Genomic DNA, 22,584 nt, shown 5'->3' with positions numbered 1-22,584 from the left:
AACACATCGCTTCCTCTCTGTGGTGCGACTGCACTGGGCGACACTCTGTTGTGGTGTATGTACTTAACTCTGACACTGCACGATGTGTGCATTGCATGCTTTTTCCTAGTAGCACACACAGGGCTAGCTGGTGATTGGGTAGCACCTGAGAAGCTTATTAGCATACAGTTAGTGTCTCTTTATATGGGCATTTCTCTCTCATGTAGAACTGCAGTGTAATATAACCTAAAATTATCTTAAAGTTGTGCACAAGTGAAAACAGCTAACTGAGGACAACATGTTTATACAAGAGAGATGACCAGTACAAATTTAGCTGCCAAATACACAAAGTGTATAAAAATATGGATGATGATAAACATGATAAATATCATGTTTGGCATGTTACTGACATATCACTAGATAATAATGTCATCTTTTTTCCTTTATCTGATATTAGTATCAGGACAGTCATAGAGCTTAAAATAATCTTATTATGATATATCAAATTCAACACATTTGTTACAAATTTGTAAATATTGTGAAACATCTTTGCACCTCGGATTTTCTTCCCTGTTTCTTGGTTTTTAGCATTTCTTCACAACAATCACAACATCCAAAAGCAGCACACAAGTCTCTCATTATCTACTATTTGAACAGGTCAGAAGCTGCTGCAATATGTTGGCAGCAGAGAGGCACTTCACAAGCTGGATGCAACCTCTATTTTTCATATATCTATGAGTGAGTTGAGTTAGATGACATGATTAAATGAAAGAGTATTTTCAAGGTATCAATCCAATCAAAACCTCAAACAAAACTATTGCAGCATTTACATGGAAGAACCAAAGAGCACACTGACTGTACACAGCATGATGTACACTGTGTGCCAAATTGATTGACTTCTTCAGTGAAATGATGACAGTATTCAGCATTCCTAAATTGGTTTTATTCAAAATAGTGATATATTTATGAGTAATTGTAAATTAAAACAACCAAACAAACAAAACAAAGTCTCCCGACAAAAAGTAGACTTACCAAACTATTGCGTTAATACACACACTCCCACATGCAGGTGCAGGATAAATCCAGCATAGTTTCTGCAGCTTATCTTTCAACCAGTTAAAATGTTCTACCTTGTAATGATTTACATTTACATTTCAGCCACAATTAAGCAAGAGGGGATGCCTCTAACACAAACTTGGTTATATGGTTAAATGACAAACACATTATACAAGATATTTAAGCCTCACAGTGACAGCAATTGTAAACAAAAGGGTTGACCCACCACCAAAATTCTAAACACAGGTTTGGAACTTGGAATAACATCACTGGAGTTTGCAATCAAAGCTATGAAGTGGGCATTATATTTTAAGTCATGGTGACCTGACACACACAAAAACAGACTCTCTCTGTAGCTCAGTCCTAGTGATGTATGAGAATGTACCTCTTCAAACACAGCCTTCTGGCCCTTTTTGAAGGTGTCTTAAGACTTCATAAATCCTTTGTAGAATTTCCTTTGATACTTGTGCAGACAGTTATTCATTAAACTGGAGTGTACCACCTCCACATTTGATGATATAGGGAAGCTGTATAGTTATTAACACAGCTTCAAACTGAGAGAGAAATCACTGTTGCTTACACTTTCCAGAGGAGCTTTTAGGACTTTGAGGACTCTTGTTAGAGCCTTTTTTACTCTTTCTGGATTTGTTCCGAGGGGTTTGGCCGATGACTGTCTGAAGTTCTACAGGACTCACTTGACCACCACTTGCCACAGCCCCACGCATGTTATCAGGAGCTTCTGACTCAACATCTACTGAACCAACTTCAGTGTTCAGCGTTATCCCTGCTACTTCTCCAGGCATATGTACACTCTCATTCTGAGGAAGGTAACCAGATTCCTCAGCTACCTCACTTGCAATAAAACTTGCATCTCCTGTCTCTGCTGAGCCTGGGTCTGTTTCCAACACTGACGATATGGTCTGGTCCACCACTTTAATGTCTGAATAATGTATTGGTGATACCTGACCAGATGCGTTATTTACTCCCTCTTTAATCTCAGGGTCAAAATTAACATCTGCCCTGCATTTTTCCAAAGCGGAATCTCCACCTTCACTCTGTTCAATCTTAATTGCGTCTGTCTTCTGGTAATCAGACAGATTTGTTTCACCCTCAGCTACTTGTCCAGATGCGACTATGCTACCGCTTGCTCCTGTGCCTTCACTGGATGTAGAAACCTGTCCAGTGGCCACTCTGAATGATGTCAGTTCCTCTGATGATGTGACCACATCATCCAAACCCTCAGTGTTAGCAGCCCCGACTAAATCTTGACCAATCGTATCTTGGCTGTCAGGAATATCGAGAGCTATGCCACCTATCTGAGAAGAGGCGTTCTCTTGGCTTATTTGATGTGTAGTAACTTCACAAGGCATTTGTTGAGTTTCAATCACCTTTGGTGTTGCCGTCCCCTGATTCATCTCTAAACATTCAGTATCGAAAGACAGAGTTTCCTCTTCTAGCATATGGGAAGGTTCAATACTTTCTTCCTCGTAAGAACTGCCTGATGTGTCTTCTTTTGCACCATCAACATCTTGCTCATCTAGGACACTTATATTTTGCTGTAAAGGTGACTGCACAATATCCTCCTTTTCTCGTTCGTGTATGTTATCTGAACACACGAGATGATCCTGCGACTGAGGACTTGTTCCTGGTGCATCTTCTTCTTCTCTCTCTTCATCTTGGTCATAAGAAATGCACATTTTTTGCTGTATGGATGGTGCCTCTTTCTCTCCATCACTTACACTGTCATCTGAGATGAGCTTATCTTCCATTTGAGAAACTGTATTCGGTGCATCTTCTTTTTCACTGTGTTCATCTTCATCTGAGATGCTAGTCATTTGTTGTACAGATGACACCTCTTCCTCCACTATATCTTCTTCTCCATCTCTTATGGTGCCTTCTGAGATGAGCTGATCCTCCAATGGCGGACTTCTTCCTGAAGCAGTTTCTCTTTCAATGTCTTCATTTTGGTCTCCTGTGATGCTAACATTTTGCTGTATGGGTAAGGCCACTACCTCCACAATCTCTTCATTATCTGAGATTAAGGTGTCATCCAACTCAGAACTCACGTGTGATGCATCTTCTTTAGCACTCTCTTCATCTTGGTCATCTGAGAAATCTGTATATTGCTGTACTGGTGAAACAGCAACCTCATCTTCCTCTTCATCAGTAATGTTGTCATCTGAGTTGAGCTTTTCCTCCATTTCAGAACTTGTGCTCAATGCATCTTGTTTCTCAGTCTGTTCATCTTGGTCATCAGATGTACTGAAACTTTGCTGTGACTCTACTTCCCTCACAATTATCTCATCTTTCTCTCCATCACTTAAACTGTCTCCATATGACTCAACTTGATACTTGTCTACTCCTGATCCTGATGTTATATTTTGTTGATCAACATCATCTTCTTTGTAGTCGAACTCTTTTGCTGTATGTAGATGTTGAGCTAATGTTGAAATGGTTGGCACATTAGAGCCCTCTACATGTGCTTGTGTAATTTCTTCCGACACTGATATCAAATTTGGATCATCCAGATCTTCTTCCGCTTGATTTGTTGAAATAGTACTCATAGTGTGCAATGATATTTTTGCTTCAGCATCAGCAATATCTGTCTTTGCATGGCATTCGTCATTCTTATGTACTTCGCCATGATTCACCTGTCGTTCTGGCATTGCTTCTTGATCAGGGATGGACCTTTCTTCAGACTCATTTACAGTGTTTGTTAAAATCTCATTTAGAGGAGTTGCTGGCAATTCATCACCCATAGCGCTGAGTCCCACTTCAGAATCAAACATCTGTTGGTCCTGCTCAGCCTTAACCTCTTCATGTGCAGTACTGGTAACAGTAGTCATGTTCTCCATATTCTCTTCTGCCAGGATACTATCAGAAGTGGCAATAAGCTGATTTGTTTCTAAGTCTGAAACAACTTTCTTTGCTGGACTGACATCTTCATCAAGCTCCCTTCCACTTTGACCCTCCATGCTGTCATCTGATTGAGGATCTGACCCAACTTCAAAACTTCTGTCATCTGGACCTTCAGCTGTGCTGAGCTGAACAGGTTTTCCTGCTTCTTGAACTTCTTCTTTCAAAGGCGTTGCTTCCTGTCTGTCCATACCTTCTTCTGTGCTCTCATGTATTTGATCATCCACAGTGATCAAGTGGTCTGAAGTGGAAGCGGCTTCCTTTCCTTGAAGAAATGTGGATTTCTCTTCATTCTCTTTTTCTGCATTTACTAAATTAGCGACATCTGATTCAGGTAGGAAATCTTCTGTGGTGGACACTTTAGTGACCATAGATATATCTTCCTCAGGAAAACCCTTAGAGGGAACATGATTGTCCTGTTCTTCTGGTTGTGGAGCCTTAGCTTCTTCCTCTGTATTGTCTTGTGGGTCACTGGATTCTGTTGTTTGACTTATCACATCTGTAAATTTGCTTGATGGAGCTTCAGTGATTTTACTCAGCTGATTGGGCCCAGTGTCGTCAATTGTATCTCCCACTTTCTCTGCTACTATGTCAGACTTCTCAAATGATGTCTGTAGTGCATTTGGCCCTGGTATTGATTTCACAAAATCTTCCTCAAGATTTAAATTTGAAGATTCTCTTGATTGGAGACCCTTGTTACCATCAAGTGCAATTTGGACCACCTCACCAGCATCTTTATCATCTAAAGTTGTGTGTTGCTTAGATGTGTAGACGATCACATCTTCTGATTGCTTTTCTTCAACTGTGTCATCATGCATGTTCTGAGCTGGATCCCTGTCATCCTTAACCTCTTCATTTGAAGGTGGATGAGTTTTAGTGGTTTCATCAGAATATATGGTATTTACGACATTGATGGTGTTCTTGTCGTTTGATGAATATATGCTACATTCTTTTGGAATATGACTGGCTTCCACTGATTGTTCCAGTGGATTAATTCCTTGGAACTGCTTGACACTTACCTGCCTAATCCCAACTGGATTTATCCCAGCTGGCCAAATTCCAGCCTGTGTAACTTGTGGCTTCACTGCCACTACATGTCCCATTCCCATTTGTGGCTGCCCAACACCAGCTCCCAAAACAGTGACTGGCCCTGACTCCATATGCCCAGGCTGCCCTACCCACGTTTGCCCCAAATTTCTATTTACTGCAACAACAACCCCCTTTGTAGGAACAGGGTGTCCTGGCAGAATGGTGCGCACATTCCCCTGGGCTGCTGGAACTAACACCCCCTGAGGAGGAGCAGCCTCTTTTACCAGGATAGCACCTCTGGGCAAAGTACCCTGAGATGAACCTGGATCCACCCCCTGCGTCTGACCTGGACTACTCCCGTCCTTAACTAACATATAATTACCATTAGGATTTGGCCCTAAAATTTTCCAACCATCCACTGGGACTGTGCTCTGAGACACACCTTGGCTAATAGGTAGTAACAGGGTGGGGTTGACTGGACTGATGGGGCTAACAGGACTTTTGGAGCTCTCAGTGCCCTGGATAACTAGCCCAGAAGGAGAGCCAGGGGAGCCACTGATAACAAGTCCAGAAGAAGGACTCTGGGGCGCAGTGACTACATACATACCTGGAACATTGGCTCTATGGGTCACATCTGGCAGCAGAACTGTGTTCTGGAGCTGTGGCTGAACTACTAATTGCATGGGCTGTAGTACAGGGCTGGTAGTGTAGTAAACTGGCTGCTGCTGTAGTACCACTGTCTGAGCTTGACGAGGCAGAGTAACAAACTGACTGGTGTTAGTAACACTGGAACGAGGAAGTGTCATGGATGGTAGGGCAGTGCTTGCAGTACTGACGGATGATTTGGAAATGTTAGTGGAGGCCATGACTTTCTCTGTCTTTATTTCGGTATGTTTTGTCTCAACACTTCGCTCAATTTTGGGTTCAACAACTGGTTTAACAATATCAACTGTGGTTTTGACAGCACCTGCTACTTTGTGTGTCAGGGAGGGTTTGGGTGTTGGTGTTGGAGGTGAGCAGATCTCAGCTAGAGTCCTGAACTTCGGCCCAAGGTCATTCAGGAACTGCAGGTCATTGTCAGGCTCCAGGAGGCTGCAGCAACCCACTGAGCCAGCAGGGGAGCCCTGGCCCTCAAAATCATATTCCAACAGACCATCCTTCACTGGCACCACAGACGCCGCTTTCTGTTTAGGGCAAATAAACACTGGTTAACAAACTCTGAATATATGTTTGTATGTCAAAAATCTGGTTTAAAAAAGCAAACACAACAAATAAACAAACAAGAACAGCTGCATGAAAATCTAATAGTACCTGTGAGTAGTAATTATTTAGGAAAACATCAGGTAGAGCTATATCCTCATACAGAGCTGGTATGTTTTGGGCACCAAGGGTTTGCCTGCTGAATGTAGCACTGCCATAGCCATGGTTGAACGATTCCCTTGAAAACTTGTAGGTGTTATCAACCTCCATCAGACTTTGGCTGGTTTCTTGAAACTTGTGCACAGATTCATTGTAGACTCTAGATGTCTGATGATATTCTGTGATTTTTGAAGGAATGCCGTTGAAGTTTGGTGCTGTTGCCATCGCAGCATTCTTTTGGGTACTCATCATGATAGGAACACTTTGGAGTGGCACTTCCTAAAAAAGAAATAGAAAATAAATGAAATGTTAGCTATCAACACATATTATATATGATTTTGACTTGGTATTGTGGGTGTGGTGTCAAAACAACATATAAGTCACTATTGCTCCCTCAAAAAGAAGACAAAAATGCCAACCAACCTTATCCTCGCCTTTGCCTTCCGTGTGGTAGGATATGAGGTGTTCTTTGGCGTCAAATGGCATGTCACTGAATTGGTCAGGAAAGATATTGTTTGCTCCCCCACACTGACAGAACATCAGGAGAAGAGGGATCACTGCAGAGAGATGCACAACATTCAAATCAATGTAAAACAAAAAAAAAGAAAGAAAGAAAGAAAGAAAGAAAGAAAGAAAAACGCTCTGGTATTTTTTTCTTTTGACAAGGTTTTCTAATTGCAAGACTCACAAAAGCAAAAATGAGATAACGAACATCAGCAATGTAATTTTATGCTACAGTGACAAGAATAAATCCGGCTGTTGAGGATCTTCTAATGTTTAATTTCTGTTGAATCAGATAGGTGTCAGAGAGATAGTGACTGAAGGCTACGTCATTTTTGAAGCTGCACTTGGACTAAAGTATTCAGTCCAATACAACACCACCATTGCATACAGTAATGCAATACACAATGATTTAATATCAGTAAGTATACATAATGGCTCGCTAAAAACTAGTATAACATTATGCAGAGAACTAAATAATGCTATGCAGTATTGAATTAAAACTATCCTGAATATTTTTGGAGGAAAATTATTTAGCCTGTGCTTAATGCCTCTTCCACCCAACATCTGTGCTTGCTTACCTAATGCAAAGAGGTCTATGTCATACACAGCAAGTAAATGTTTGTATATATAGTACCAAATCATAGTGGGAGTTATCTCAGGGCACTTTTCATATAAATACTCATAATAATATTATTTACAGAGACCCAACAATTCCCATCATAAGCTTAGTTGGGTATGCAGTATACCTATACAATTTTGTTTAGGCCAGTAACTACACTCCTTACAAATGAATCAAATGAAAATGAGTAAAATGTTTCTTTTAAACTGCATTTGTGTTTATATGATCTGGTAATAATGTGTATTAGTGCGTTTGAGAAATCTCAACTCACACAGCAGTAAGCACATTGCCGCTAGCAGCAGGCCGATGGCTGGCGCAGAGAGCACAGATGAGGTGGTTGATTGTCTGGCTGCCTTGAAACTGCAGTCCTCTGTTTCCACACAGGTACAGACATTCACAGTAAAAACCTCATTGGCTGGGCAGGACAGACCCTTAGCATCCGAGACTTTCACCTGCAGTTCATAGAAGCCAGGCCACAGCTTCTCATTTGAGTGAAGAGCGGCACTCGTCTCTAGAGACAACAAAAAAGAGAGAACTCACACTGTATTATTACCATTAGTTGTAACTTTAGCAATAATACTAATAGTACAATAATAATACTACTATTTTTACTGTATGCTACCATAAGAGGAGGTACATCAAATAGACTATGAATTTTAAATTTGTATGTCAGGTTTTAAACTAAATTCAATTTCCTACAAGTGTTATTATTTTCGTTGGACATTCAAATTCCAAGTCATTATATGTATTCTCTGATTAAGGGATGAACAGTCTTATACAGAGGCAAAGATTAACCTGAGTTTGCAATTCACTTTGCTTTTTGCTTTTTGTAAATTCATATGCTTAAACACTTATTACATTTTCTTACCATTGATGACTTCTACCTCCCACTTTCCTTTTGTCCCATCAGGTATGATGGTGAATGTGAATGGAGCAGCGTTGGGGCTAACATCCTCATCAAAGCCAGTCACATACACAGTTTTTTTATCAGAGCACAGACTGCTGTGACTGGTGGTCAGGGTTGGACAGTGGTCGTTAGAGTCAGTCACTTGAATGGCTATTGTTCCAGTGGCTGTCTTTGATGGCATGTCTGAGGATGACAACAGCTTAATTTGTTAAACAATACAGCACATGTACACCACAAAGGTCCACTCTGGAGTGTAGAGGTGAAGTCAGTAGTGAACAACTGTTTCTTACTGCAGCTTTACACAAAACGAATGACTTGAACTCAAAGTCTTGAACATTAGTCGGTCCTTAATGTTAAAAATGTTTTTCTAACACAGCAGGTCTGTTAAAACTGGCAGTGGATGTATAGTATTTCACCCTTGGGCTTCCTCTCATTCTTTGGCTGACACACCCTGAATCACAGAGTGGTTTGATGGGTTCTGTCAGAGATCAGTGTGCTTCATTTCATAAATTATGTCAACTACAGGTATGAACCACTCATCCAACCCATAAATGTACACATAATAAACCATGCTGAGAGTCCTTCAGCACTGAAGGCAGAGACTGTTCAATCAGTAATTTATCAAGAGGGAATACATTTTTGACAGCAAGCCCACAGGATTTTAAGTACAAATAGTACAGTATTACCTTTGCTTATGGCCAGAATCTTGGCAATGTAGGTACCGTTCACCAAGAACGGTGACTCTCTATCTGGGTTCTTGTTGAGTTTGATCTCAGCTGTGTCTTCATCGATGGTGAACCAGTTATCTGGATCATAGGCTTTGACATAACTGGAACCCAACAAATATGTAAGAAAAGGAGCAAAAACATTCAGAAAGTAATAAGAAGCAGTAAACTGTTTAACCAAATGCGGTGATTTGGAAATAATTTAACAATAGGGAGAAACATTTCATCATTTTCTTGCAGAGAGGTAGACGAGAAGATTGATGCTGCATGATGATCTCATGCTTGTGTAAGGATGTAGCTGATGCCAGGAGATGATTAGCTCATTTTTAGTATAAAGACAGGACGGAGAATGAAAAGTAAAAAAAGTAGACAAGTAAAAATAAAAAAAAAGAAAGAAACAGCACCTCTATAGCTCACTAATTAACACTTTGTATCTGTTCCACTCCTTATCATAAAAGTATTTGTTACTTCAAGGTTGGATTAACGTAATTGTTTGCTATCAGGATGCCCCAATAAGTCTCTAAAGAGTCTCCCGCTGATCCAAAATGTACAGATCCACATGTACTGACATGAACTAGAAAAAAAATGATTATACCTCTCTCATATTAGCTTCTCTGTACTGGCTCCCTGTCAAATCCAGAATAGAATTTAAAATGCTTCTCCTCACCTACAGAGTCCTAAATGGTCAGGTAAGGAGCTGTTACCCCACTAGAATACTGTGCTCCAGAATCTAGGTTTACTTGTGGTTCCTGAAGTCTCAAAACTAGAATGGGAGCCAGAGCCTTCAGCTATAAAGCCCTTCTCCTGTGGATCCAGCTCCCAGTCTGGGTGCAGGAGGCAGACACCCTGGCCACATTGAAGAGGAGACATAAAACATACCTCTTATGATAAAACTCATGTTTAGGACTTGCTCAGGTGAGCCCTGAACATCCCTTAGTTATGCTGCTATAGGCCTAGACTCCCAGGGAACTTCCCATGACACACTGAGCTCCTCTCGCCTCTTCTCCCTCTTCATCTGTACCATTTCTTATCTCATTAATGCATGTTACTAACTTGGCTTCCTCTCTCTCCTGTAGTTCAGTGCTTTTTTGTCTCTCTTGTCTCCTCTCATTTTCTGCATGTTCCTCTGCTACAATTCTTTTTCCAGTTCTTCTTCTTGGCTGTTAAAGGGGAAGTCTTTGCTCATGGTGGGAAGGGCTGGGTCTCTATAAACAATATTGTAGAGTACAGTCTAGACTTGCTCTGATTTGGCATTATGTAAATAAAAATGTAATTGACTTCCTGGCTCAAGCTTCATACTTTGTACACAGACAGGAGAGTGACACCAATGTTAATACTGTAAACTAAGATGGTGAACATGGTAAACATTACAAACAACAGTATGTTAAACATCAGTGCTTACATAGAGCGTTACAGGGCTACTAGTTTGGTAGAGTCATCTTGTTTAAAGTTCTGTTATTGACTAACCTGACATCTTCAGCTGGTTTTCCTGTATCTGGATCAACAGCAGCAAAGACTGTGAGCACACCATCCTTAGGTTGTTCATTTGGATCTTCTGATACAGGAACTTTCTTGGTGCTAGGTATGAATGCTGGGCCCTCTGGCATATTATTCACTGCTATCTTAACAGGATAGCTTTTCTGTGGCGCATCTGGCTTCGGCTTTGTCCCTGGTCCTGGTTTGTCACCTGGTTTGAGTCCACCACCGACTCCAGGCCCAGGGCCAGGCCCTGTCTCAGGCTTAACACCTGCATCCCCCTTTGGACCTGCACCTGCTCCAGCTCCAGCTCCAGCTCCAGCTCCAGCTCCAGCTCCAGCTCCAGCACCAGCTCCAGCACCAGCTCCAGCACCAGCGCCAGCACCAGCTCCAGCTCCAGCTCCAGCTCCAGCTCCAGCTCCAGCTCCAGCTCCAGCACCAGCACCGGCACCAGCACCGGCACCAGCTCCAGTAGGATCACCCTCTCCAACCTTAACGCCCACATCCATCACTACAGCTTCACCTCTTACAAAAGGAGCTACATTCTTAATATGCAGGCCAAGCTCAAGATTCTTGACTTCTTCAAAATCCAGTGGCTGTTTGGTCCGGGATGGAAGGTAAATGCGATTGAGAGAGAAGACAGTAAAAGGGATAAGATACAGCAAAGCAAACCATAATATTTAAAGTCACATCACACAAGTCTAAGTACCTTGATCAGCTTCAGGATGCCCTCATTGGTTTTATTGTCTGTCTCAATCGAGAAGATTTTATTCTCATTTCCTTTGGCGATGGTAAAGATAGTCAGCCAGTTTTCTGTGTGTTCAAGGTCTTTGTCCACAGCTTTGATTTTCATCACAGTTACATTTGCAACATTTTCATCCACAGAGCCAGTGTACTGTAAAGAGAACAAGATTCAAATCATAGCCATCATAGCCAATAGCCATCAGTGAAAACTGTTTATTTGCTAAAAATGTAGGTCTGTGTCTGCATCAGATGTATGTCTACGTGTTTCTGTGCACAAAACGTATGAATGCTGGAAACAGACTACATCAGCTGTCAGTGAACGCCGGACCAAAACCCCTCACAGTATTGGAAGACGTCAAAGGACATGGAGCAGTTGTGTGTGTGTGTGCGTGTGTGTTTGTGTGTGTGTACTGTATCAGCTATATACCTCACCTCAGATTGTTCCAGAGTGGGGACGTTGTCATTGATGTCCAGAACCTTGATATTCACAGTTCCTGTCCCTGTTCGCCCCCCTGCTGCCCCTCCCAAATCGGTCCCCTTCACAATCAGTTTGTAGAAGTCATTGGTCTGTCGGAGGAAAACCAGCAAACCAAAATGTGTTGACTAAAGGCCATTAGGTTAGGTGTCTGTCAAGTTCAACAACAGTGTCATCTTTACAGGGAGAGGGGCCTTAAAACTTTCTTTGATTCCACTCTGAATTTGAATTTTGGTCAATATTTTGCTCCACTCAAGGAAATGGGATGACTCCTTTTTGTAGGTGCCATGAGTAATGTTTACTCCTTAATTTGATTCATTCATTTCACTTGTCGGACAGATCAGTCATACAGATCTTATAAAGCTTTTAGAAGTAGCTTGCACAGAAAGGCTACGTGGCAGCGTGTTTATGTGCAGTGAGCAGCAGCCTCACCTCTCTGTCCAGTTTGGGACTCTTGACATACAGTTTGCCTGTCTTTGAGTCTATCTTGAACATGTGACCCGTGCCTGCTGGCTCCTGACTGACGATGCTGTAGGAGATGTCTGAATTAGTTGTCCCAGCTTGGTCCTTATCTTTTCCCGTTATCTGCATAACAAAGGTCCCTGCAGTGGATCACAACAAGACAAGACCATTTCAGGAGAATCCATCAAATGAGTGTTCAGAGGACCTGCTCACACATACAGTGTATCCAGCCAGTGTTAGTAAAACAGAATATGATCACAGTTTCACAGGGATCAGTTTCACCATAAATGCGTCACAACTCTCTGCGCCCTGGTGCCCCACTTCATGCAGCTGGTGCCCTTTTCTTTTTCCTTTTTCTCCCTGCCCCTCAGAGTCCACCACTGTTGCGAGCTGACGGAGAAAACAGGTGTTATGGCAGTACCTTCTTTGCTTTCCTCTGTGACATTGCCAGCATGCATCTCAAAATAAGGATCATTGTCGTTCTGGTCCACGATTGTGACAGGCAGTGGGATATTGGCTTCGGCTGTGGTCCCATTTTTGTACTTGGCCATCCCTGTTAGCTGCATGGATTACATGAAGAGGTGGGACAGCGTTAGACAATCTCTTATTGAGCTTTAAAGATGTGAAGGAGTAATACAGAAACATAGGTACACATTCATTGAATTTTGACAATATCTTACAGAGCTTTCAGCCACCTCTCAGCATGGATCAGCACATGGAATTTGTTTGAGCAGTAATCTCATCAGCAAACTGAACAACTGAACTCCATCCACCGATGAATGCTGCATAATGTGGCTGAACGCCACAGAAGGAAGGAATGTCTGAGGTGTAAAGTCAAGAATGAGCCTTTATGCTCAACTTCAAATGATGGGTTTATAACACACTCTCACTCACTATAACACACTGTTCAATCAAGCTATAGATTCTCCACAAGGCAGAGCTGTTCACTTACTGTCAGGCCATTCCTGCCAACACGTGCCACATGACCCTACAGCTGTCCCATGTACTCATATTGACTTGACTGTTCCAGACCACTGAGTTAATAGAATTTATATGACTTATGACTTAAGTGGCAAACTCACCTGACTTAGCATTATGATAATGCAATGCAGCTGTACTTGGTAATCATCATGTAGCATGCAGTATGGAGATGGAGGTCAGTTGTAGCATGTTTCAGTTATAACAAACCTTCAATCTGTAGAAACATCATGTGCTTTAAAATAAGAACTGTTCTCTCTATGTGTATCTTATCAAAGATGGATACGGATGATCTATTCCATCATGGGGCTCTGGCTCAATCCTCTCAAAAGAGAACACAGATATAGCGATAGGTGAAATCCATTGTGATGACCAAAGTGCAAAAAAAAGAAAAAAACAAACATTGACTAAGAACAAGACTGAGACTGCCTCCACCATCCTTTAAAAACCAGATGCCCCTGCCATCAGGCTCCATTACATAACACATTATTAAGGTGAATGAAACTGTGGTGCCAATCAGCTTATGCAAATGTGACTTCCGTGCCCTGTCTGAACCAACATGATGCTCCACTCTTTCTTTTTGTCCTTCTTTAACTTCCTCAGCGTTATTTTAAGAGGATGCAAAATTATGCAGTTTAAGACTGTTAAACGCCACACCTGCTTTGAACACCAGGCAGAACAAATTTTGTTACTGACTGTTATAATCTGTACCACTGCCATTTCCAATTAGATGCTCTCTTTGGTCTCTGTCTGGTGGAGGCTCTCTGCCTTAATGTCAATGTACGCATAGCATAAGAAGATATGCCTTGGATCATCTCCCTTATATAAATTCCTGTTACCATTCACTCCTTTGTCTGTGTTCTGCATCTGGAGTTCAGCCATTAATCTCAGATGTTAACAATTTTGTCTTTAAGAGGTACAAATATGTGTGAGGGGAGGCTTCGTGACATTCAGTTAAGTCTTGGATTGAAGGAAAACTGAGCTGTCCATCAAGTACAGTACAAGGCATAGAACTTATTTCATGAAAGACTTACATTAAAGGATGGATTCTTCTCCCGGTCCACAATACCAGTGATGCGTACAAACCCGGTCTTACGGTCCACCACAAAGAGGTTGAAGGGTGGCTTGTCAGCTCCTGGTCCAGCGAGGAAATACTGCACTTCTGCAAGTCTGTCATTATCAGAGCGAATCTGACAACAAAACACAGACAGGAAATTCAAGGATTTGTAAACGCTGTTTTGATTATCATTATTTTTCTCTTTTTATGCAAATACTGCATATTCTATTTATTCCAAACAACGTATTTACAATATACTGTATTTCCACATAGCACATTTGTTTAATACATGATGGCTACTGTTGGATGGCACCATAAGAACCTCTTCAGCCATTGCTATGGGGCAGATGTAAGAAAATCAGAGTTCTGCCACTTTAGAGTCTTTGATTTTTTCACTCAGAACGAAAACATCCCAGCATCGTCAGTGAAAACTGATCTAAAAAACAAAATGGTTTACAAAACCTTTTTTTTTTTTATATAAACCAAAGTTCTACACAGGAATTATAGCTGACTAAGGGTGGAGTTCAAAATCACATTGACATTTGCAGTCACACACTTTCCAAGAATCCATTACAACCTCCTCCTCCAACTATGCTTATTACTTTAGCAGGCTTCTGCTTAGAGGACCCCTGCTCAATTGGGCCACATGGTACACTACGTTCCACGCTGAGCTGGTTCCTAACCCTAAGCCCTTGGTCTAAAAGGAGATTTATTTGGCACTTTCACACAGTTAAAACAGCGCTTCTCTAGGAGCACATATCAGCCTTTATCCCACAGCCAAATTCCTTCTAATGGTACAGCTGAGGACTGGAACTTATTGAAATGGTTTGTTTCTAACAAGTAGAAACAGGTTTTTCATGGCAGTTTGTGGCAGACTAGTCACTGACACAACAGAAGCCGGTTCTTTGTTTGACATGTTTGAGAATGTCATCTATCCAAGTTTATCCAGGCACCTTGCCAGCATTTTAATGTCACTATATGCTAATTGTGAGAAATAAGATTTTAATGAGCAAAAACCAGATGACCTTGGCAATGAATTCCCTTTTGGTGTAGTCGACGTTCTCCACAATCTTGGCAGGAGGAAGGATCCATTCTCTCTTCTTTCTAATCTGTGGCTCTGGCTTGTCCTCGCTTGCCTCAGCACTGAGCATCTGAAATCAAATAGCAGATGTACACTTGAGTTTGCTTTAATGGAAACTGTATGCAGAAGTACAGTGTGCAGTACTAGTGATGGGAATTCCGGCTCTTTTAAGAGAGCCGATTCTCAGGGCTTGGCTCTCATAAAGAGCCGGCTCTTTTGGCTCGCCAGTGGCTCCTCAGATTTTTTGCTTCTTAAATTAATTTATTAGCAAAATAATGTAAAATAAAATTAATTACTAATGTACAAAACATAGTCTATAGCAAATTTTTACTGGCAGGAGCTGGCTCCGATCGATTGTTAGAGACGTAGACATTTTTCATACTGAAATGAAGGGAAAGTAGCAGCTTCCTGAAAGACAGAATGTACTGTATGTACCTCATGTGAATACACCCTTACTGAGTTAGAGTTGCACTGTTTGGATACAAGTTAACCTGTGGATTAGAATATGTGCTGTGGTGTTACTGATCCACTATAGACAAAGAGCCAAATACAATCATCATGTTGGAAAGCCATGGGAGTTGGCGATGCATCGGTCGCGAGCGGAACGGCTCTTAGAGCCGGCTCTTTGAAGTGAACCATCGGAGCTGGAGCAGCCTGGGAGCAGGAGCGGGAGCCGCTGTTTTGGTTTTTTGTTTTTTCTGGACTTTTTTCTTTTCGAACTGCATGTGATTGGTCAACTACATGATCTGACACGCACTGTGCGGGGGTGGGGTGGGGGTTACAGACACACACACACACACATAGAGCTGCGACAGCGAAAAATGCTGGAAAAGTGAGAAAATGAGTGACCGCAGGAAATGCAGTAAAATTTGACATAATTCCCATCACTAATGGGAGTAACTCTTTGAAGTTTTAGCCCTGCTGATTTTGTACATAGTGTACAAATGATACTCTATATTCAGAGGTCAAACACTTAAACAACATTTTACTGCACTTAAGTACACTTGACAGTGCTAGTGTGACACTGTTAGCAGTTACATTTAAATGCACTTTTACTACTTTATGTAGACAGAGGTACTTCAAATACAACTTGATTTAATCAAAATGCTTGAGATATATATATATATCTAAAGTATATTACACAAATATTTCTTATATATGAAACCAAATGATATATGCTGATAAAAAGTATTCCTAGAGAAAGTGTATGTTAATTCATGAAAACAAAACAAACAAACAAACAAACAAACAAACAAAAAATAATCCTGGTGCTTACAACTTAACGTGTCTCAAAATAGCAGTTAGTCAGTAATGTACATGTAATACTTAAACATTAAGCACAATATTACCATGTCAAAAATAATGATTTTGTTGAAGTGTGTGTGCTCTTAAAGGACAGCAGAAAAAGAGATGAGTTTAAGGTGTAGTCCAGCTCCACAACACTGACTTTAATAACATTAATATGAATTGGCAGCACTTCAGCACTGAAAATGAATGAATGTTTGCCATTCAGCTCCTGGGCACACTGTGCAAAGAGGAAACTATGGTCCTGTGCCAACACTGAGACAAGCTGAGAGTTGGGACCTGGTAAGTGGGGCCCTGCTGATGCCAGCTGTGACATGATTCCATGGTTTTGTGGTGTCGTGTGAATGTGTCAAGTTAAAAGCTGTGGCTGTTGCTGGAGGTGTAGTGCTGCCAGGTTCAATACTTGGAGTCTAGTTTGACAGGAGTGAAATGGTGCAGTCAGTGGATAATGGCCGAGCACAATGTGTTCAGCTAGCCACTAAAAGTCCCATTAATTGCTTCATTTAACCCTGCATGGGCGTGGTGATCTGGGTGTGGATGGAGCTGGCAGAGTGGAAGTTTGATAAGTGTTGTCCCACCTGTGTTACCATAGGTCAGACAGACACACACCGACCCAGTTTAGCACCATATGCGGAAAACAAGCAGAGCAGCCTACTAACTAGAGGAAGCTGCTGATTGTAATATTGCCAAATATATTGTTAAATCATATTTATTCTGAACTGACAAACTAGCACATGTTACAGCAAGCATGGTGTTTTTCTTCTCGCTCTGTCAATAATCTCTCAAGACAAGCGTGACAGTGGTTGGTGCTGGGAGGGGGGCTGACCCATGGGTCTAATGTTTTCACTCAGGTGTTGTTCGGAACAACAAAATCACTGTGCCTCATCATGTAAATTCCACATTAAGAATACTATAGCCTCAACTACTTTCCCTTCTCCTGCCCCTCGGTATAGGCCAAGCTCTGACTTGGACTCTGACAAGCCTTCATACAAGATGGATATGCATAGAAGCAGAAGATCGTCGTCTGCGCAGAGTGTGTAGCTGTGTTAGTAAGTTGTGGAGTAAAAAGTCATCAGGTCAAGTTTGAAGATTTTCAAACGCCAGAGAAATTTATGGGGCTATGGCCCTTTCACCACCACTGTTTTCCCTGCTTTTGAGCGAACTCTCATGCTACTAAGCTGAGCCCCTAGCATTTGTACTAACAGTTAAACACCACTCGCTGTGTAAGCAAATTTTCACAGTTAATCTTCAGGGAAAAATGCCTTCTGGTTTACAGATATTTCTGTGAATATGCTTTCTGGACAGAGTTGGTTGAAGTGTTTTGCAGCGTCAATCACTGAAGATTTTAAGGGAGACAATGTGATACTACTGAAGCTCATGTTTGTTTGAACACTGATGGAGGGTGTAATGCACTGTAATATCATTTTCTGGTGGGAAGGTAAGCTACTGTGTGTAGCTTCAATAGGTCTGTTTCACAGCAGACATGATATGTGACAGCAGGGAAATTACAAGTGTGTAATAAAATGAAAGACTGAATTCAGTTTGAAGGTCCTGGTTTTGTTCCTGCTGTCACACTGTTATGCTGTCACAGTCACAATTGAGTAGTACAGAGCCATTTTCAGTGTGGTTGCTTTTCCTATTAGAAAACAGGTCAGAGAATAGGTTTGACTAATTTCTGCTTTGTTGTCCTCTGCAGACACACAACAGGTTTCACAGCTTGCCTGACACCTAAACAATCCCCTTCACTTCTGTGTCTATTTTCTGTCTCACTTCTTGTCTAGTGATTTATATAATGAGTTGCTATGTGGATATTTTAAAAGATATAGCGATGTTAGAAATTATACAAATACATATATGTTTAGATCTTTGTTTGCTGTTCAAATGTTAAAATACTGGTTAATACTGTTACACGATCCATCAGCACAATGCTGTCTCCAGCACACAAACACAATCAACAGACTGTAAAGATTAAGATTAAGATAAGATAAGATAAGATAAGATAAGATAAGATAAGATAAGACTTTATTGATCCCACAGCAGGGAAATTCAGTCCTTACAGCCAGCAAGTATTACAAAGAGCAAACACAGTGGCATAAAGAGGTCAAAATAAAAAAAAAAATATATACAGGGTACAGAATAGAAAAACAACTATGTACATTACATTATGTACAGATTATAAAAATACTAAATGCCAAAAGAATTCTACTGCCATAAAAAATACTATTAACAATATTCTTATGATAAATAACTACTAATGTCATATGTTGTATTTCACTTGAGAAAATACTAGGTCTATGCATGTGCACAATATATACAGTTTATACAAATACAGTTATATGGATAACAAATAGTGCTGCCACTTGCACGGCGCTATTAGTTCATCATCATTATTATTATTATTTATCAAATGAAATCTTTTCCATACCTGCTCTTTTTAAAATCCTTGATAAATAATGGACTATAGGTCACTAAAGTCATATGTTTTTAAATGTACAGTTTTCACATCTAGATGAGACTTCTCGTGTTTGATGAGGGTGAAAAGAGTGACCTTCAGCTGAAGAAGAGGACCATACTTTCAGACAAAATTCTTTCGAACAAAATACATCAGCTTCTGAGTGGGATCAATTGTACATTAAAGGAAATATGCTTAGTTCACCAAACGTCAGTCTGACTTCAGGTGAACCACCTCCAAACCAAATGATTAGACTGACTAACACTATTTAAATCTAATACACTGTCCATCAATATGAAACACGACACCACTGAGGCCAAATAGTACAGGAGCTGATTAAACTGAATTATCTACATCTGAATCCAAAGCTGCTTTTACTGTGCTAACTGATTCACCTGGAAATGAAATATATGCTAAAAAAAAAACAAAAAAAACAAAAAAAAAACATGCTTGACAGTTTAATAATACAGTATAGACGCACTCCTTCAGGGCTGGAGCCAAGATTTTACATCAGTCATCATTTTCTTATTCATCTGCTGTTGATGTCCACCTTTTAAATCCCCTTTAATGTGAACTGCAATTCATGTCCCCACATTCCCATAAAATAGTTAGTGATGGCATGATGGGTCCTCAATGGTAGTTGTACGGTCTTATTTAAAAAACATCAAACGCTGTGTAGGACAGGTTGTGACCTTGGTTGGGTCACCAGTGAGTCACCAGTGAGATGTCACTGAATATAAATGTAATTGACAGTTCCCATTTACTTCAACATGTTTTGTCATGATCAGTAATTACTTTTAGCACAGTGCAATCTACTTCACTTGAAGAAAAAATCCCTCTTTTGTAATAACAGGTTCCCTCATGGCTTGCAGCCTGTCCTGGTGTGTCAGGGTGAAAGTTATCAGTTGCTTCGGGGAGAATACTCACCAAGGCCAGCACGAACAGAAGCAGCAGGTCCACCTCAGCGACAGAGAGCCGAGCCATGACGGCAGGGTAGCTGCAGCATACGGCAGCCAGTCCTGTCCGCACTCAGGTGGTCCAAACAGAACCAAGTGAGCAGCCTTAAATAAGTTCTGTTATGGACACACCTATGCCCTCTTCATCCCCCTCCCTTCACACTCACAACCACTCCTGGATGTGCAGCCCCCTCCCCCACCCACCCGCACTTCATGTGTAGTTCTTCATAATCACATGTGTGCATGTTTCTCAAAGGTGTGTCTGCTCTCTGCTGTGCAGTTTGAAAGGCCGCAGTTAGCCCACAGGGCTGAACATTTCATCAGAGTGATAAAGCCAAACAGGTAGAACGCACTATAAAAACACTCCAGCTTCCTTAAGCTTAAATCAGTCACAAAATTATCAACCTTATTATTATTATTATTATTATTATTATTATTATTATTATTATTATTATTATTATTATTATTATTTTAGCTCTACCAAAATATGTACTGACTAGAGAAGGTTTTCTACAGTACTGATACAAACAACAGTCCATACAACACACTGTACTGCAGTAAAGTTAACTTTAAGTAGCATTAAATTCTCCCATTGAGTTATAACATGCAGTTAAGTTGTGTAACTTACAACTGGTGTGTTTATTATGTGGATTTTGTTTAGGATCACCTTCTTTTAATGACTATTTACAGTATTATTGCTCTTTGTTGCTGCTGTTTTGATTTCATCATGTAAATTCAGCTCCTGTTCCTCTCGACTGCATGAATGAATGTCAGGTTGTTCATGTTATCAAAAAGACCACGTGTGGAAACTTGATAATATAATGGAGGTTTCCATAGGTCCTAAAAAGTCATAGAAAATGTCAAATTTAACTTTGAATTGAATGAAATATGTGAAATACTGCTTAAGGAGTCTCAAGTTTCATTTGTTTATCACAATAAATTGTGACAATTAAAGAGGTAAAAGCCACTTTTAAAAAATTGGCTAAACATCGTCAAGACTCAGCTTCTCAGCAGTCTGACAGTGAAATGTTTTAGAACTTTGAAAAATCTGAAAAACAGTCTATAATTAAAGACTTCCTCATATTCTTCTCATGTGTCATTACTGAAAAACATCTGCACAGCTGCTTTTTTATGACTCTGACCCAATACAGGACTGGTTCTGTAGAATTTTTAAAAGGCTCTGACAAAGAATTCCTCATTCACATTCATGTACCTGCAACATTAAAAACAAGTATTTCATGTTAACAGCTCTGCAATCTTAATGTCCCTGACAGGTATAGTGTTAACATTCTTACCTGCTCACTGTCTGTCTGTCTTTAGGCTCTTCTGTCTGATCTCTCATATACAAACAGACATTTTCAGACAGAAAACTCTACTTTGTCATTGAAATATATACAAAATAAAATACAGTGCATTCTAAATGTAAAAGTGGGATTAAGCTATATGCTGATACTAATGACTTGTCAGCATTAAGAGATACTTAAAATCCCACGGTGATACTTCCATTTTCAAGACAAGAACACAAACATTTTGTCTGTCTTGCCGTTATTTTTTTACAGTGCATATGCAGCTTCAGTACCATCTTAACCACATGTGCATGACAGTATACGCCTGTGATTTATTTGTCCTGACATATTCTCGTCAATGGTACTGACAGATATGACTGGCAGCTCTATTAACTATCTGGCACAAACCACCGGTTACACCTGTCATTTGTACCCCTGTGAAACTGAGGCTGAGTCAAAGCCATAGCTCAGATCCTGAAACTGATTGGCAGCAACAGCTGTGAACAACAGGAGATGAATGTTTTTCAGCTGTGCCAGGTACTGGTGGCCTGTGTGGGTTGTGGGTGTGGTCCAAAGGGATCATATTTGTGATATTTCTGTTTGTTTTCAATTTCATACCTTGGCTGACCCAGAAGTTGTTTCATGATGAAGACAGATGTTAACCTGTTTATGGTGCCAAGGTCTGACTTAGCTGGTGAACTAAGCAACTGTAAGATGTCACTGAGGAAAAAAAAAAACAACTATGCTATATCACATGTGCAGATATCCACATCGACTTGCTGTACATACTCAGACACACACACACACACACACACACACACACACACACACACACACACACACACACACTTGTGTTTTTATCACTTGTGGGGACATTACATAGACTTACATAACCCTAATCCTAACTAACCATAACCACCATTTGCCTATTCCTAACCCTATACCTAACCTAACCGTACCTAACCGTACCTAACCTGTAACCCTATCCTCAGTCTTCACCCTAAAATGTAATGATTTACATTAAAGGGACCTGCATTTTGTCCCCATAAGGCAGGTGAGTCCCCACAATGTGACTGTGTAAACAGATTTTTGTCCCCACAACGTGATAAACACCTGCTTTCTCTCTCACTCTCTCTCTCTCTCTCTCTCTCACACACACACACACACACACACACACAAAGAAATAAAATCCCCACTCCTATCACACATGTTTAGGTA

At 40.7% G+C, this 22,584-nt stretch overlaps 1 protein-coding gene across 1 annotated transcript; it reads right to left on the bottom strand.

The window, feature by feature from the left end:
* Positions 1 to 1,428: 1,428 nt before the first annotated feature.
* LOC143314913 (uncharacterized) lies at positions 1,429 to 20,161 on the bottom strand. Its single transcript, XM_076722255.1, has 14 exons — positions 20,052 to 20,161; positions 15,312 to 15,437; positions 14,264 to 14,419; positions 12,673 to 12,811; positions 12,222 to 12,391; positions 11,747 to 11,881; positions 11,280 to 11,465; positions 10,562 to 11,166; positions 9,056 to 9,198; positions 8,331 to 8,552; positions 7,734 to 7,973; positions 6,763 to 6,896; positions 6,292 to 6,618; positions 1,429 to 6,164 (listed from the first exon to the last, which is right to left on the bottom strand). The coding sequence occupies exons 1-14, from the start codon at positions 20,106 to 20,108 to the stop codon at positions 1,602 to 1,604; spliced, it is 7,203 nt and encodes a 2,400-aa protein (XP_076578370.1). The 5' UTR covers positions 20,109 to 20,161; the 3' UTR covers positions 1,429 to 1,601.
* Positions 20,162 to 22,584: the final 2,423 nt, after the last annotated feature.

Source organism: Chaetodon auriga, chromosome 3, assembly GCF_051107435.1.
Source record: "Chaetodon auriga isolate fChaAug3 chromosome 3, fChaAug3.hap1, whole genome shotgun sequence".
Classification (NCBI taxonomy): Eukaryota; Metazoa; Chordata; class Actinopteri; order Chaetodontiformes; family Chaetodontidae; genus Chaetodon; species Chaetodon auriga.
Note: the sequence above shows the minus strand (reverse complement) of the source record. Positions and strands in the feature narration are given on the sequence as shown.